The 16650-nt window shown below is 48.5% G+C and overlaps 2 protein-coding genes across 2 annotated transcripts in view; both read left to right on the top strand.

Annotated features, from left to right (window-relative positions):
- Window positions 1–837: 837 nt before the first annotated feature.
- Window positions 838–6994, top strand: cdc25b (cell division cycle 25B; the record flags this gene model as incomplete). The annotated part of the gene is made up of 15 exons (XM_080513521.1): window positions 838–1046; window positions 1192–1274; window positions 1676–1727; window positions 2920–2961; window positions 3162–3195; window positions 3441–3569; window positions 3722–3841; window positions 3931–4050; window positions 4135–4212; window positions 4820–5008; window positions 5184–5288; window positions 5369–5431; window positions 5508–5606; window positions 5701–5946; window positions 6604–6994. 15 exons carry the CDS (start codon window positions 838–840, stop codon window positions 6742–6744), a joined length of 1710 nt encoding a protein of 569 aa, XP_080369647.1. The 3' UTR covers window positions 6745–6994.
- Window positions 6995–16509: 9515 nt separating this feature from the next.
- Window positions 16510–16650, top strand: part of ap5s1 (adaptor related protein complex 5 subunit sigma 1) — a gene marked incomplete at its 5' end in the record, with an annotated part of 5439 nt that continues 5298 nt past the window's right edge. The window contains 1 exon segment of the mRNA XM_080513087.1: window positions 16510–16644. Within this exon segment, the coding sequence (XP_080369213.1) occupies window positions 16510–16644 (135 nt within the window).

Genomic DNA, 16650 nt, shown 5'->3' with positions numbered 1-16650 from the left:
ATTGAATAACTACACTACAGTAATCAATTTACTTCTCAATATAAAATGAACCATTTCTACACCTTGGTACGCTTTCATGGTGAGTAAAGTTGTTTACAGTATCTTTATTGAAATAAATCATCAAAATTAACTAACCTGTTTGTAATGTCAATTGTAAGCAGAACTTTTGTTTGCAGCACGTTTCCTATAAACCTCTTTGCACAATTTGTAATTAGAGCTGGAAGTAACAGAAAGCTCAACATTTTATATAAAGGTGTTTGTCCGATTATTACATTTATTATGTTTTATTAAGGGATGATTGTTGGAGAAAACGCAGAGGAAAGATGAAGATTTTAAAGTTTGTGTCACATCCTCCTTCCTCTCCCTCATCCGCGGTGAGAACAACAGCGTCCAGCAGTTCTGCGCTCTGATTGGTCAGATCGCTGAAGTCTCTGCGCTGATTGGCTCAAATATTGCCGCTCCTGCGCTTCTATTTTGAACATAAATACGAGGCGCTGCGGTCTCCTCCTCACTACACGGCTGTAGCAGAGGGAGCGCTGCGTGCTGCAACAGGCCTGAAATCACCCACAAGGATGCTGCTTTAACACTTTACCACAACCGAATCAGAGTCCCACTCCACCCGGAGCCACGGACCCTCCTGCTGCCGGGGTTTCGGACCTCATCTTTGGAAAATGTTATGATAAATAGCCGCTGGCTAGCTGGTTAGCTCTCGGCTTCGCGTGGAGATTGGGCACCCCCCCCCCGCCCCGAGCCGGAATTCAGACTGAATCCGCCAAAAGCGACCTCATCTGCAGGACCTATCAAGACTGGACAAAGAGGGAAACCAAACCAATGAACATGGATTCCGTTTGTGGAAGCACAAGTCCCGTTAGCACCGCCTTGAAACGCAGGCCCGGCCCGATCCCCGGACTTTCCTCGCCCAGTCTGCGGGAGCTGAGCACAAAGACTGCGCACTGCAGGAGCCTCTTCTCCCCTGAACCCATGGCTGTGCTCTCACCTGTCACCAATCTGGCCCTGGACATGAACAATCTGGCTGGACTCGGAAGGTACTGTTATATTTCCGCTTTCCTTCATGTGTTTTATTTACCTGCAAGAGCAGACGGGTTGTTCACGCTGATGGATTCTGTCTGGAGAACTTGCACTATGTGGTTGCTTTTTTACTGATCTTTATTGTGTTCATCTCTTCCGCAGCCAATGTGACACCCCGAAAAGAAGAAACCGTCCCCCGCTTGAGAAGACTCCCTCCTTCGCCTCGGACGTTTCATCCGATGCTGGTGAGCCCTCGTTAAACCTTTTGTCTCTTAATGGATGCAGCCTCATTAAACCTATTGATGACATTACAATCAATCTCTCAAGGCTTGTATTGGCTGCACACGATTTCTACTCATTACTAGATATAGTGGTGGGATAAAGGTCATGCATTTTAATACTTGTCTTGCCTCATGTCACAATCACTGGTTTTTACGTTATCTGAAGTTACTGATGTTTGAATAAACCAAACTCTATCATTAAAGAAAATGATTCATGAACTCTATATAGCACACGTGACTACTTCTTCCTATGTAAACCAGTCCTTGGTGTGAAATCATGAATAAACATATATGTTTAACAAGTCATTTCAATGTTTTGTGTTTTTAACCACTTGCATGGATCTCACACACGTCTCCTCTTCCAGGCCTCGGACCGGATCTCCAGAGCCCCGTGGATGCTCTGGAAATGGACGATGCGTAAGTTGCACTGTCCTCCCCTTGTCTATTCTAATCAATCTGCAAACGGTGCCCCCTCCCTCCTTCCCCCACCCTGGGCTCGGCTTTAGCTGACCCCAGCACAGCGTCTCATCTCTGGGATTACTGTTTCTACCGTTAAAGATGATTCCTCGCTCGGATTATCCGATAAGGTGTGAGATTAACTTTCTTTGTGTTTGCCAAGTGAAAAAGACACTGATGTGTTGGCAGTTAATGTGTCTTTTGGTTTTTGTTTAGTCAAGTTGGACGTGGAAATGATTTGTATTTAAAAAGAAGAAGAAAATAAATAAGAACTAAGACCAAAGTTGAGAAGAGCACAAGCCTTTTTGACTGAATGAACCTGAACACATGTGACAGCTGAATGTGGGTCATGGTGTGACTGGTCCGCCAGTTGTCTCCAGCTTTATCTCCACCACGTTGTCAGCTGCCTAATCTTGGGTGTCCATCCCCCTCCAACTTGTGAGTTGGGTGAGCCTCTGCAGACATCTGTCGCTGTGTGATGTGAGTTCCTTTACAGCAGGTCGGTGCGGCGACAGCCTCTTTCACCTCCTGCTAACAGCTGTTTGGTTGCTAGGAGTTTTCCAGGTCGGGGGGGGGGTCGTGCTTTACGCTGCTTTGCGTTTAATGACAGCCCAACCCCTCGGGGTTCTGGCACACTCTTCCTCAGCACTGTTGTTTCAATAGAAAGGGGGAGTGGAGGTTTTTTTTTTTTTTTTTTCCCTCCGTGTGTGAGCTTTTGAAACGAGGGCACCCGGACAACGCCGGCCCTCCCCGCCGCCTCGGCCTGAGTTGAATGGGGCACGTTCCCTCCCTCGGCAGACAAAGAGCTGCTGGGGAAGAGGCCCAGCCAGCGCTGGCTCCAGCAGGCATATGGTTGATTAGCTGAATCCCCCCCCCCCCCCCCACACACACACACACACACACATCCTAAAGCGCTCTTGTTTAGCATACAGGTGGGCATTACTGGTGTGCACAGACCACCTCTCGACACAGAGCTTTCCTCCGTTTCTCAATAGAGCTTCAGGCTCGGCTCATGAAGATGTTTGGAGTGTCGGTTCGGGCCTCCGGGCGTCTTTTCTTCTGCAGGTTTTATTACAACGCTCGTGTTCTCGGCAACAGAATCTTAATGTATTGTTTCCAACCGACGCTTACGTAATTCTCTTTTCTGCCACAGGTTTGAAAAAGCCATTCAACAGTCCCGCAGAATCGTTAACGAGTAAGTCTCTGGATTTCCTTTCTCGTCTGTAGATGGACTTTTCTTCTCTTTTTGTCTATAGACTGATTGTTCTTAAATTCATGTGTCGGATAACTGAGAAATCCTATGGGCTTGAGCTGTGTAATGATGGATTCCTCCTGAACTTGTTCCCAGTCACTGGGTTTGTACTGATTTCTCTCTCTCTCCTCTATTGCTCGCAGGAAGATGCCACTTAGACGAATCAACTCCTTGCCGGTAAGCAGTTTTCCTGTTCTTATGATTGACACTCTGTCGCAGGTATGAAAGGTTTGTTCAGTATTCAGCCCACTGGTTTCCATCTACCCGGTTCCAGTCAGATGGATAATTAACCACTAATGTATTTCGTGTAAAGGAAGGGGGGGAAAAAAAAGAAGTTTTAATTGCAAATAAGGAGACTGGAAGGGTGTATGATAAGGAGTGTTGTTGTGCTTCTAACTGGCCGCCTGTTTTCCTTCCGTCAGCTTCAGCTCCTGAGTTTCAGTCCATGCCTGAAGAGCCAGGAGCCCGACTCCCACCGGTACGGCATCTTCGGCCAGCAGCCCGCCGCCACGTCGTCCTCGCTACAGGACAACAAGGAGAACATGCCGGAGGTGAGAGCAGGACGCCTGCAGCTCATCTGTCACATGACTACGTTTGCTTTAAGCTGGTTTCTGGTTCAAAGTCTTGAGCACCAGGTTGTGGAGGTTTCACATTGCCTCAAAGCCTCTTTATTAAGCTTTATTTCCTTTCGTCTTTCTTGCAGGAGGGCTTTGAATTCAAGAAGCCGACGAAGCCGGTGTCTCGGTCTCGTGTGCGCTCCTTCTGTGGCGGGCAGTCGAAGGACGCGTTCGCCCGGCGGCCCAGCTCCGCTCCGGCCCTCATGGTACGCCGCCCTGCCGGGATGTGGGTAGCCCGCGCCCCCCCCCCACCCCCACCCCCGACTAACCCCGGCGTCTTTCTATTCTGGGACAGCTCTCGTCACCCCCTCCGGTCCAGCAGCTGGACTTCCAGGACTCCAGCCCCATCTTCTCCAGGTGCTCGTCCCTCGGCTCCGAGGACGACGGCTTTCTGGATGTTTTGGACGACAACATGGTGAGGCCTCGTCGCAGCTTCCTCTGTGGCGAACGTTTGATCCGTTTCCGTGTCTTGACGCTCTGCTCACTGGTGTTTTGTCAGAGTGACTCTGAGATGCCGACGGGAATGGCCAGTTTGCTGACCGCCCCGCTGGTGTCGGACGGTACTGCAGTGGACTCGGTAAGTTTCATCTCCGCAAGAAAATCCACTTTTCTGTTCCTTCAGAAGATTTTTAGAGAGTATGGCGATGAAGCTCATGCTGGCCTTTCTATAACTCTGATTCCATCCCATCATGTGCGACCATTTCTTTTTTCTTTTTTTTGCTTTCATGAAAATATTGTTCTTTGTCTCTGCAAGATTTAATTTTTTGAAAACGTTGTTCTTGCATGTCGTTTGTGCTCGAGGCATTTTGAACACTTGATTTCTCGCGAGCAAAAAATGATGAAATCATCACACATCATTTTCAGATTTCTCTTTATGAATCATTTTAATAGCTTCAAACCTCTACTGTTTTTAGTGAATTGTTTTTGTCTCCTGGAGTGACGTAAGACACACATTAAACTGACCTTTTAAAGGATTAAATCCATGAAAGTGTTTAGTTTTTTTATACATGCATAGTTTTGCTACAGACAGATTGAAATGGTCAATGTTGATGCATTTGAGGGCAAAAAGGTGAAAACGTGTTTTGGGCAGTGTCAAGTGATGCGAGAACAGTGAAACCGGTTTGTAGTTTCCGCGGTCGTCTGTTCTACGCTCGCTAACGCGGCCTCCTCTCTTGCCTCTCCAGCCTGTGATTCACTGTCGACCCCGGAGCCTCTTCCACTCACCCTCCGTCCCCAGCCCGGCGTCCCGCCCCTCGGTGAAGCGCCCCGAATGTCCCGCCGACGAGAACACGCCCGTCCGGGTGAAGAGACGCCGCAGCGTGGCGGGAACGCAGGTCACCAACCTGGAGCAGAACCCAGAGTCTCCCAGAGTGGTGAGGAACCGTCTCGTTGTTGTGGGGAAGCCTGCCGATTGGTGGTGTGAGGACTTGAGGACGCCCGCGACGTCTTCGTCATTAGAAGTGGAGAGACGTCCTCGATATGAGCCGGGCCTCACGGCTCATAGTTTCCTCCTCGTCTCCCTGCTGAACTCCGTCCGTTTGCTTCCAGAGCTGCTCTCTGCTCCAGAGGTCCAAGTCCTTCTGCCAGAACGACATCGAGAAGCTGCTGGACAGTGAGGACGGCTCCAACTCGCTGATCGGAGACTTCACCAAGGTGAGGACACTTCAAAACTCTGCCTCGTCTTCTCCCGTAGGCCAGAATCCAAACTGACAAGTTTCTCTCTGGTTCTCCAGCCGTTTGTTCTTCCGACAGTCGATGGAAAACATCAAGACCTCAAGTACATCACTGCACAGGTGGTGAGTAGGCGCTCCGACCCGACTTCTTGTTTGCGTCGCTGAAATCTGAGTGTTCAAAGAGTTTCCCGCGTTGCAGATGGCGGCAGCCCTGAGCGGCCAGTTCGACCTGCTGGTGGAGCGAGTCGTCGTCATCGACTGCCGCTACCCGTACGAGTTTGAAGGAGGACACATCCGAGTGCGTCTGGTTTGGCCCACTGGTGCTCAGAGTTGTGTGGAGCGAGGGAGCTTGTCCTGACCCTGTTTCTCTTCTTCCCCCCCCACCCCTCCAGGGAGCCCTGAACCTGCATCAGGAGGACCAGGTCCAGGACTTCCTCCTCCAGACCCCCCTCGTCCCGTCCGTCCCTGACAAACGCATAGTCATCGTCTTCCACTGCGAGTTCTCGTCGGAGCGCGGCCCCAGGATGTGCCGTTTTGTCCGGGAGCGGGACCGCGCCGTCAACGATTACCCCAAACTGCACTACCCCGAACTCTACATCCTCAAGGGCGGCTACAAGGACTTCTTCCCTCATTTCCAGGTCCGTTGATCTTCAAATCCTTTCAAACCACAAACTTTCTTCTCCTCATTTGCTTCGTTGGCCTTTGATTACTTTGCTATTCCTTCGTCTGATATGTGAAAGGGACTTTTTGAAAGATGTGAATCATGAATTGGAACCGAAGGATTGAAGCTGCACGTACAGACACAATGGCAGTGATGAAGGAAATGATGTCGTCTGCTTGAAGGATAAATATCCATCATGTGTGGAAAATATTTATCCAAGAAGCTGAATATCAGTCAGAAGTAATTCTGTCATTTAAAGAAGAAGAAAAAATTATAGGGAAAATGACTTGACTTGACTTGGTATTTTAAATTAATTACAGTAAATGTATAAAGTGAACCAAAACTTTCCCCGTCTTACTTTGAAAGAATGAAATTGATTTCACTGTGTGAAGAATGTTTCTTCTCAGTGTGGGACAGTTTGTCTCTAGATCTTCTGTTGTCACGGTTGGTTTCTGTGGAGCAGATTTCTGATCTCATGACCGAATCCTCTGATCTTTCAGGAGGAAAGTTTATGTTTAGCCTTTTGAGCTCAACGTTGTGACGCTCCGGACCTCAGAGCTCCAACCATCCTCATTTCTACACTCGGTATGGTTTAAAATCAGCTCTGGACTGAACGTGCTTCCTCCTCCTCCAGGTGCAGTGTGAGCCCCAGTCCTACCGGCCGATGCACCACGAGGACTTCAAGGACGACCTGCGGATGTTTCGGCTGAAGAGTCGGACCTGGGCCGGAGAGCGCAGCAAGAGAGACATGTACAGTCGGCTGAAGAAGCTGTGACCACCTCCTGGTCCTGGTCCCACCCACCCACACGAGGAAGGACCTTCTGGGATTTGAACCGGCAGAAGACTCAACGATGGCAACCAGCTTATTTATGCAAATTCAGTGGAAGAAGTGAAATAATGATGTGCCTGAAACCTCTGGGCCTTGAACTCCTTTAAACGTTGCAATAACACCAACCTCACTGCCGCTGCTCCGCTCTGCTTGTTTCTTTATCGTCGTTTTGGATTTTGTTATTTCCCTCGTTGAAGCACTTTCCCAGCGAGAATTGGTGCTTTTTTGATATGTGTTTTAATGATTTGCTTGGACCCCCATCTGGATGTGGACTTGCTGGCGTCTCCTCAGGTTCCCCCAAAACACATTCAACCATTTTTAATGGCAACTTCCAAAAGTTTTTTTTTTTTTTTTTTTTTAACCCCCCCCCCCCCCCCCCCCCCGCCTTCCTGACTGGTTGCAATACTCAGAAGAAACCAAAGCAAACCGCTGACCTTTGACCTTTGCAGTGCGATTTCAGTGTCTAATGCTGCAGGTCAGCCAGCGTGAGAAGATTGTGGATCTCCAGAAAGTCTTGTTCTGCTTTGACTCTTCGACCAGCATTGATCTGATGTTCTTGCACTCGGCAGAGCAAACGAGGTCCTTCCAGTGAGCCAGGCGGTGAGAAGATGTTGGCTCCGCCTCGGGTTGGGGGGGGGGGGGGGGGGCGGCAGCTGCTGCTGCAGCTGCTGAAATAAAGATCCAATCTGGGTTCAACTGATGCTCCTGGAAGTTTCTCTTTTCTTCATCTGTGACAAACGTGTTTCGATCTAAGATGTTGTTTTGGAGTGAAAACCCACCAGTTTAAGCCTCTAATCTTCAGACACAGTCGCTCTCCGCCAGCAAACAAAACCGTGAAAATGGTTTCCCCGAAGTCCAGAACCAGAGGCAGCGGTTAAACTATGGTACTGGACTCCAGAACCATAGAAGCAGGAAATGCTTCAAGCTCTTAATCTGTGAAAAGTGACCATGAGCAACTTTTCAGTCCCATTTTGGGAATAAATTACTTCAAAGTCAAAACTTCTGTTCAATGAGAACCTTAAGTTCGAGCAACGTGATTTCAGTGTCATTTTAATGGTTACGGTTTATGTCAATCACTTTGAGACTAGTTTCAGAACCTTGATGTCATTTTCACAACTCTCGATACAAAACTTACAACCAATGATCAAAATGCACTTGTTTTTCAATTTCTTGGATACAATGCACATAGACCACAGATCATTTGTCCATTGAACTTTAATCACCGGTTCAAAATGACATCAAAATGCCATTCACATATTACATTTCAAATGACCATTCATTTCATTACAATATTCTGACTATCAATTGATGCAACTACTCAAAAGTAACTTGCATTTTAAAGCAGAGTCTTGGAAACTGAGGATGAGCATGTTCAAATCATGAAATTTTCAGGATGATTACAATGACTGATACGACCTGTGACACCAATTCGTTGCTCATGATTGATCTGACCTTGTCGTATATAGTGTAAGTATGTGGCATCCACAACAACATATGTAGTGATACAACATGGAGCGGGCAGGTGGGCACCATAGAGGTCAAGTAGGAGGAGGAATACGTGGTCAAAGGAATGGCAGAGGAAAAGCACCTAGTTTGAGAGGCGTCCATGGGCCCCATTGAGTGATGTGGGGGGACGGGGTCGAGGACAAGGACCCAGTTTGAGACATGTGGGGGATGGGGTCAAGGACAAGGACCAAGACAGCAGCAGTAAAGAGTCTCCAATGAGATTATAGCTATGGTTGTTGATCATGTCATCAATCATGGCATGACAATGATTGAGGCAGCAAGAATGATACAACCAAACCTTAGAAGATCAATGTGGCCTCAATCATGAGAACTTTCCACAATGAGAACCAGTGAGTGTTCAGCTGTACTACAGTAAACTTTACAGTATAGTACTGTAGTACTCTTACTGTAATTGTCAAATTATTGTACACTGCATGCCAATGTGCAGCACAGAGTAGGAAATGTGACTATTACTGTAAAATGTGTTCTACAGTATGATGGCATGTTCTTCCTGTCATATTCCCTATAGAACTCCTCACTGAGGAACAGGAACGGGCTATGGTCAACATGGTCCGGGCCAGAAATGACATTAGGCTGAGAAAAATCAGACAGAGCCAGGTAAATCCATTGTGGCTCTTAGAATCCGGTCTCTTATTAATAATGACTTTAAAACTCTGTGCCAAGAAGCTTGAGCCACTCCTGATCAAAATGGCTTTGTACGAGGCAGACCGGACCTTTCATCACATCAGAAGGGTGCTTAATGTACTTTTTGAAAAGTCTGATATCCTTGACGACGAGGCCTTTGACTGGATAGAATGGCACTCGACAAAAAACCAGAGCGTCCCAAACATGCTCAATGGGTGACGTGTCCACTGAGGATGCTGGCCATGCAAGAAGTGGGATGTTTCCAGTCCAGCTTCCAGGAAATGTGTCCAGATCCTTCAACGTGGGGCCGTGCAGCATCCTGCTGCAACGTGAGGTGGTGGTCGAGGAGGAGCAGCACAACAATGGGCCTCAGGATCTCATCACCATGTCTCTGTGCTTTCACAATAAAAATGCTCCTGTGTTGGTTGTCCAGAACACACGCCTGTCCACACTATAACCCCACCTCCACCATGGGCCACTCCATCCACACCATACCGCAACCCCACCTCCACCATGGGCCACTCCATCCACACCATACCGCAACCCCACCTCCACCATGGGCCACTCCATCCACACCATACCATAACCCCACCTCCACCATGGGCCACTCCATCCACAACGCTGACATCAGCAAAACGCTCAGCAACACCATGAAACACACTGTCAGCCATCTTGTCTGAGTGGTGAAAACCAGGATTCATCATGAAGGCAACACCTGTCCAACCTGCCAGTCCAATGTGAGCTTTTGACCTCTCAATTGGGCTATGAGGACGAGGAGCTGCAGTCAGGTGGAGACCCCGCTGAGGAGGAATTGCAGTCAGGTGGAGACCCCGATGAGGACGAGGAACTGCAGTCAGGTAGAGACCCCGATGAGGACGAGGAGCTGCAGTCAGGTGGAGACCCCGATGAGGACAAGGAACTGCAGTCAGGTAGAGACCCCGATGAGGACGAGGAGCTGCAGTCAGGTGGAGACCCCGATGAGGACAAGGAACTGCAGTCAGGTGGAGACCCCGCTGAGGACAAGGAACTGCAGTCAGGTGGAGACCCCGCTGAGGACAAGGAACTGCAGTCAGGTAGAGACCCCGATGAGGACAAGGAACTGCAGTCAGGTAGAGACCCCGATGAGGACGAGGAGCTGCAGTCAGGTGGAGACCCCGATGAGGACAAGGAACTGCAGTCAGGTGGAGACCCCGCTGAGGACAAGGAACTGCAGTCAGGTGGAGACCCCGCTGAGGACAAGGAACTGCAGTCAGGTAGAGACCCCGATGAGGACGAGGAGCTGCAGTCAGGTGGAGACCCCGATGAGGACAAGGAACTGCAGTCAGGTGGAGACCCCGATGAGGACAAGGAACTGCAGTCAGGTAGAGACCCCGATGAGGACGAGGAGCTGCAGTCAGGTGGAGACCCCGATGAGGACAAGGAACTGCAGTCAGGTGGAGACCCCGCTGAGGACAAGGAACTGCAGTCAGGTGGAGACCCCGCTGAGGACAAGGAACTGCAGTCAGGTAGAGACCCCGATGAGGACAAGGAACTGCAGTCAGGTAGAGACCCCGATGAGGACGAGGAACTGCAGTCAGGTGGAGACCCCGAAGAGGACGAGGAACTGCAGTCAGGTGGAGACCCCGAAGAGGACGAGGAACTGCAGTCAGGTGGAGACCCCGAAGAGGATGAGGAACTGCAGTCAGGTAGAGACCCCGAAGAGGACGAGGAACTGAAGTCAGGTAGAGACCCCGATGAGGACGAGGAACTGAAGCCAGGTGGAGACCCCAATGAGGACGACAAGCAGCAGATAAGCTTCCCTGAGGCAGTTCCTGACAATTTGTGCAGAAGCGATTGTTGCAGCAGCTGTCCGGGTGGCTGGTCTCAGACCATCATGGGGGTGGACATGCAGGACGTGGATGTCCTGGACTGGTGTGGCTACACCTGGTCTGTGGTTGTGAAGCCAGTTAGACGTACTGCCAGATTATCTGAAACGCCTTTGGAGACGCTTCTGGTAGGGAAATGAACATTCAACTCAGGCCATTGAGCCCTTAGCTATGGCCAGCATATAAATATCACTGGTATAAAAACAGGCCTGGAACATCCTATTGATCTGTATGCAGATGACAGGATCTTCATTTGTAGAGTCAAAACAGAGATTTACCTATCTCGAGTTAAAAATCACCCCGGCAACAAATGAAAGGCTGAGTTGACTGTGATTAGTCAGGTAACTGGTGAAGAGGTTGCCTTAAATCCTAAACAGGGTATTTTGAATATCTATCCTGAAGATTCTGAAATTTCAAACAATCTAAGTTTCCTGATTAATGTTTGTTGTTTGGAGGCTAAATGTTGTTTTGCATCTTCATGGAAGAAAGAGTCACTGTGGAATTTCCCAACGGGTTAAAGGGATGACTTTTTATTTCGCCCTGGAGAAGAAGAGCTGGTTTACTAAGAACCGGCTTAATGCTAATCTGGGCTGTTTTATACTCTTGGTTAGTCCAGCCTGATATTTGGAACAAGGCCTCATCATCATTTGATAAGAACAATTTGTCACGTTGAGTTGATTGTTGGTCGGACTGTTTTTTATTTTTAAAAAATGTTCTGTTTATTTTGAGTCACTTATTTTTCATATATATGTGTGTGTTTTTTTTTTCTGTGTACGTTCGCCTCATTTATTAAAACTAATAAAGAGATGTTTTTTAAAAAAAAGACTTATCTCCAGTAATGAGGAATTTCTGGTGATTTATGGAGCAAACGCAGTATCGACGTCAACCTCTTAAAGGACCATCTGTCCTCGTCCTTCGAATTTAACTCAAAAGCTGCAGAAACAAAGTGTAACAAACATTTTAATTCAAGTTTCAGCATTTAAAACTATTTTAAATGTCAAATGGGCAATAAAACAGAGAGATGGTGACTTTCTTTATCCTTAATAACCTAAAAACCACCTAAGAGTCGCGTGAAATATACAACCAGTCAAACTCGTGACAGATAAAACACTTTGAGTCGTTTTGGGCATTTTAAGAGATTATTTCTGATGAAATGCATCAAAACTGGTCGGCAGGAGGAACCTTTTCTTTATCCACCAATAAGGATCTTTCTACTGTTCCTCGTCTTCAGAACAGAAACATGGTTTATTTTCAATCTTCTGTGTGTGTGTGTGTGTGTGTGTGTGTGTGTGTGTGTGTGTGTGTGTGTGTGTGTGTGTGTGTGTGTGTGTGTGTGAGAGAGTTTAGTCCTCCAAACGTTCAAACTGCAGCTTTGTTTGGCCCTGTGTGGCGGCGGGACGCTCGGCACTTCCTGTTTTTCAAATTTTCGCTCTCTGGCGGCCTCTGGGAGGGGCCAGTCACACACGGCACGTGTCCCTACACACACACACACACACACACACACACACACACACACACACACACACACACACACACACACACACACACACACACACACACACACACACACACACACACACACACAGGCACACAGAGAGAGAGACAGCTCCACATGTCCTGGCAGGAGTTCACAGTCTGTAACTGCCGGGTGGAGGGAAGAGAATCTGAGCAGCCATGTGCTGGAAACACGTGAGTGCGTGATAGAAAGAGAGACGGCAGTGCTGCTCTTCCTCCGTCAGGTTATCCGGCGGGTTTGAAACAGTTTCTCCGAGGGAAGAGGAGAGATTCAGTCACAGGCTGAACATGTTACTGAACACTAAGGAAACACAAGCACTGAACTTTGTTCCATCCAAACGCGGCGGAATGCTGCCGGGAGCGATCTCCTTCACACGGACTCGTCGCAGCCGCATAATTCATCCTCCAGCTGACGAGCGGCCTCACCACCCTACATCGGCATACATAATGCGGTGCTGCTTTCGCGACCAGCGCTCCGCTTTTAAAATGCAGATGAGAACTTGGCAGGTTTCCCAGAAAGAAAAACAACAAAAAAAGTCTGTTTGCAGCAGCGACAGGAGTTAACTTAAATGAAACGGGTTCCCACACACTGTGTGTGTTTGTGTGGAAAGAGAGACGACACACACATACTTCGTGTGTGTGTGTGTGTGTCGGCGGGACTTTCAACACTCTCCTTTTCCACGCAAAAATGCAATAAATGAATAAGAAAATCACAGCTGTGCTTCAGTGGGGAATGCTCCCTTCATTCCTCCACTCACAAACACTTTCGCAGAGCGAAGCTGCATGTTGCAACTCGTCAATACTTGTGATGAAACACTGGGGGACCAGTTTTAATGACTTCCGTCCGTCTTCCACGCAACATTCAGGTTTTCCCAGTCTGCAAACCTCCAACTCCCTGCACAGTCCACACTACAGGCCCAGCCCCGAACTCGAACCCGCAACCACACCTGGTGAGGAGAGGGAACGGACCACTGCAGCACCGCACCGCCCCTGGTTAGGGTGGACACTTGTAGGGCTACACGCCATAGAGTGCAGACCTTCACCATAACCAAATTCGTTCTTGGAACCGAGTTAGCATCGCTAGCATGTTACGTAGCTCAGAGCGATGCTGACTAGATAGCACACGGAGCGATGTCACTGTGTGAAATACTGTGCGTCTCCATGGCAACCGATTCTGATCCTCTCTCATCCACTCTGTATGGGACTGTTTTGGTTTTTCTTTTGTAGTTTTGGGGATTTATTCAGAAACTTTTAGCCGTCAACGCCCCAAAATATAATGGATTGACATTCGGATGATGACAAATCATCCCTGAGCGTTTCGTGCAATTTCGGGTTGATGCACTTTGTGATGATACATTCAAACAAACAATAAATAAATCCATCCACACAGGCAAACACATAACCTCCCTGCCCAATTCCCCACTCTTCTCACTTTTCTGATTGATCCTGTAAAATTGTAAATGGAGAAGTGTGTGTTTGCGTGTGTGTAAGTGTGTGTGTGTATGTGTGTGTGTGTGTCTGTGTGTGAGAGAGTGTTTGCATGTGTTTGCATGTGTGTATGTGTGTGTGTGTCTCATTTCTACATTTGTACCTGAAGCAGTGTTTCCACCTCAGCCACTGTTGTGTGGGTGAGGATTAGGGATTAGGATTATGATTAGGGTTTATGGTTAGAGAGGCAGAGAGTTGAGTGTTTTTCACTCTAAATGGTTCAGAGTCAGCGAGCCTCGGTCAGTCTGTTGTCTGGAAAGCTTCCAGCTTTAGGGTTAGGGTTAGTGAACGTATTGAGAACAAGGTGCCGTCTTGACTCCCTTTTATTCAAACTTGCAGTCCTTCACCACTTCCTGTTGTTGTCAAGCAGCTGACGGAAACATGACTCACGACCCAGAAACATGATGTGAACCGAGCAGCTCAACGGCTCCAGGTTTAGTATCTAAAGCGTCGTAATAAAGTCAATTCCATTTAACTTCATTTACATAGCATCACATACAACAGTCATTTCTCTGTGATTTTAACAGACAAACTCTCCATGAAGCCGCTGCTGATTCAGTTGCTTTCATCCTGAGTCTCCCGGCTTCACTTTCCTCCTGATGTGAGCTAATTATTATCTGCTGGCATTCCTCCTGCTCCAGTAATACATTACTGAGGAGTAATCCGAGTACACTGGATGATGGTTTCATAATATGGAGCTGCAGAAATACGTTACACATTTTATAAATGTTCTCCTGGTTTCTTTTTTCTTTTTTTTCTTTTTTTGTCATTCCAATTTGCTTTTATAGAGAAAATAGAAAAGCCCAACATATCCACATGAGCAAGCAGGTGTGTTTGTTACTGTGGAAAGGAAAAACTCCCCCCAACAAGGAGAAACCTTTGCAGAAACCAGACTCAGAGGTGGCGGCATTCTGCGGACCGGTTGGGGTGAAAGTATAGAGGAGAGGAGAGACAGAGAAAGACTTGGTGGAGAAAAAAAAAAAATCAAAAATACATACAATACCCTTGTTAGTGCTACATACATTTTTTTCTTTCTTTTTAATAATACATTAATCACAGTGATCTAAATATTTTCCAACTGCCATGAGATTAAGACCAGCCTGAGCAACAACAGAGCAAAAGACCTAAATAATGACAACAATTATAACAAAAGCAAAAACAAAAGGACATAGAACAAAAATAAATAAATAAATAAATAAAACAAACAAACAAACACAACAACAACAAAAGCAAACAACAACTTGGTTTTGATAATTAACAGAACAATCTCGTCAATGAGGAGTGGAAGTGTGTGTGTGTGTGTGTGTGTGTGTGTGTGTGTGTGTGTGTGTGTGTGTGTGTGTGTGTGTGTGTGTGTGTGTGGTTTGTCCTCTGGATGTGAATGGAACTGTTGTGGGGGGGGCCGCAGCACCACCCCGGGGGCCGAGGCCACCAGGGCCGGACGTCACCACTCCGGCACCCAGCGACCCACCGGATCCAGGGAGGCCCCGACAAACCCCCCCGGAGAGCCACGCCCCAACCCGGAAGGCACCAGACGGAGCGCGCAGAGAGGACCCCCCCCCAGGCCAGAGGGGCCCACAAGAGAAGGATAAAGGGCGCAGAGCCCCGGGCCCCGACCCGGGCCGCCAAGCCGGGACCGGCCAGTGCAGCGCCCCCAGGCCACGCGGGCAGGGAGCCCCCCCGGCCCCGACAGCGGAGCCCGCCGCACCCCCGGGGGCCATCCCCCCGCCACCCCCCCCAACCCCGGCGGGACAAGGCCCCAGCCGCCGAGCCCCAGACCAGCCCCCCCCCCCAGACCAGGAAGAGCGAAGGCCCAGCAGGCCCGGCAGGAGGACAGCCACCCTCTCCTGGTTTCTGCGTCGAAGTGTCAGGATTTTACTCGTCTCACTATTAGTCAGTTTAGTAAAAGAGTTTGAAAGGTTTCTTTTATTCTCAGGAAATAAATACATCTTCATTTCTTCTTCAGATTCTGACACTTTTCCCAAATAAAGTGAAATCAAATAGATTTCTTCCTCCATTGCTGAGGTCGCTTTGAAAAACTGATTCAGAGCAAAACTTTCTTTGAATGAAGGGTGTGTTTTCTCTTATCTCAGAACTGGAGCATGATATAAACATTAATCCTGCTCACATGGACTTTAGTGTTTTAGATTAATCTGTACTTGTTAGTTGAATGATGGACAGACAGTGAAGAGACAAAACCAGTGACTGTCTTTCTGTCCTCTGCACTTTCAGATGGACTCAGAATAAAGAGGATTGAGCAGCAGCTGCTGGATTAGCGGCTGTTTCTGCTGGTCTGCTCAGGCCCTGAGGCCCTCTAATGTCTGAGCCGTCCCACCCTCTGTACGCAGACCCCCTGGGCTCATTTCACCATCTTTCACCAGGATGAACGACACAGATTTCTTCTTTAAGCAACTTCAATACGCGCTTTTAACAACTGTGATTCATTGCTCAACGTTTCAACACAACGGAAGAAGGGTTTTAAAGTACAAACTCATCATATTGATCGTCACAGCAGTGTGGTGCAGGCTGCGGGCTCCCACTGGTGGTCACAGTGTAGAACTACATGTAGCAGACGTGTGGTGCAGGCTGCGGGCTCCCCCTGGCTGGTCATAGTGTATGTAACATGTAACGGCTGTGAGGAGCGGTCAGCTGATCAACCCGGAAGTGCAGGACCAGCAGGTACTGGTCGAAGATGGTCGTGTGTTTTCTGATCCACACCGTGTGTCCGCTCACTGCTCTCTCCCCCGCGGAGTGCCGGGTGGTCTACTGCCGGGTGTTCGGCCCGGAGGAGGGCGTCCTGGCCGGGGAGGGCCGCCAGCTGAGCGCCGCGGAG

The sequence above is a fragment of the Blennius ocellaris genome (genome assembly GCF_963422515.1).
Source record: "Blennius ocellaris genome assembly, chromosome: 17".
NCBI classification, from domain to species: Eukaryota; Metazoa; Chordata; class Actinopteri; order Blenniiformes; family Blenniidae; genus Blennius; species Blennius ocellaris.
The sequence above is the reverse complement of the archived record's forward strand: the minus strand, read 5'-3'. Positions and strand labels throughout refer to the sequence as shown.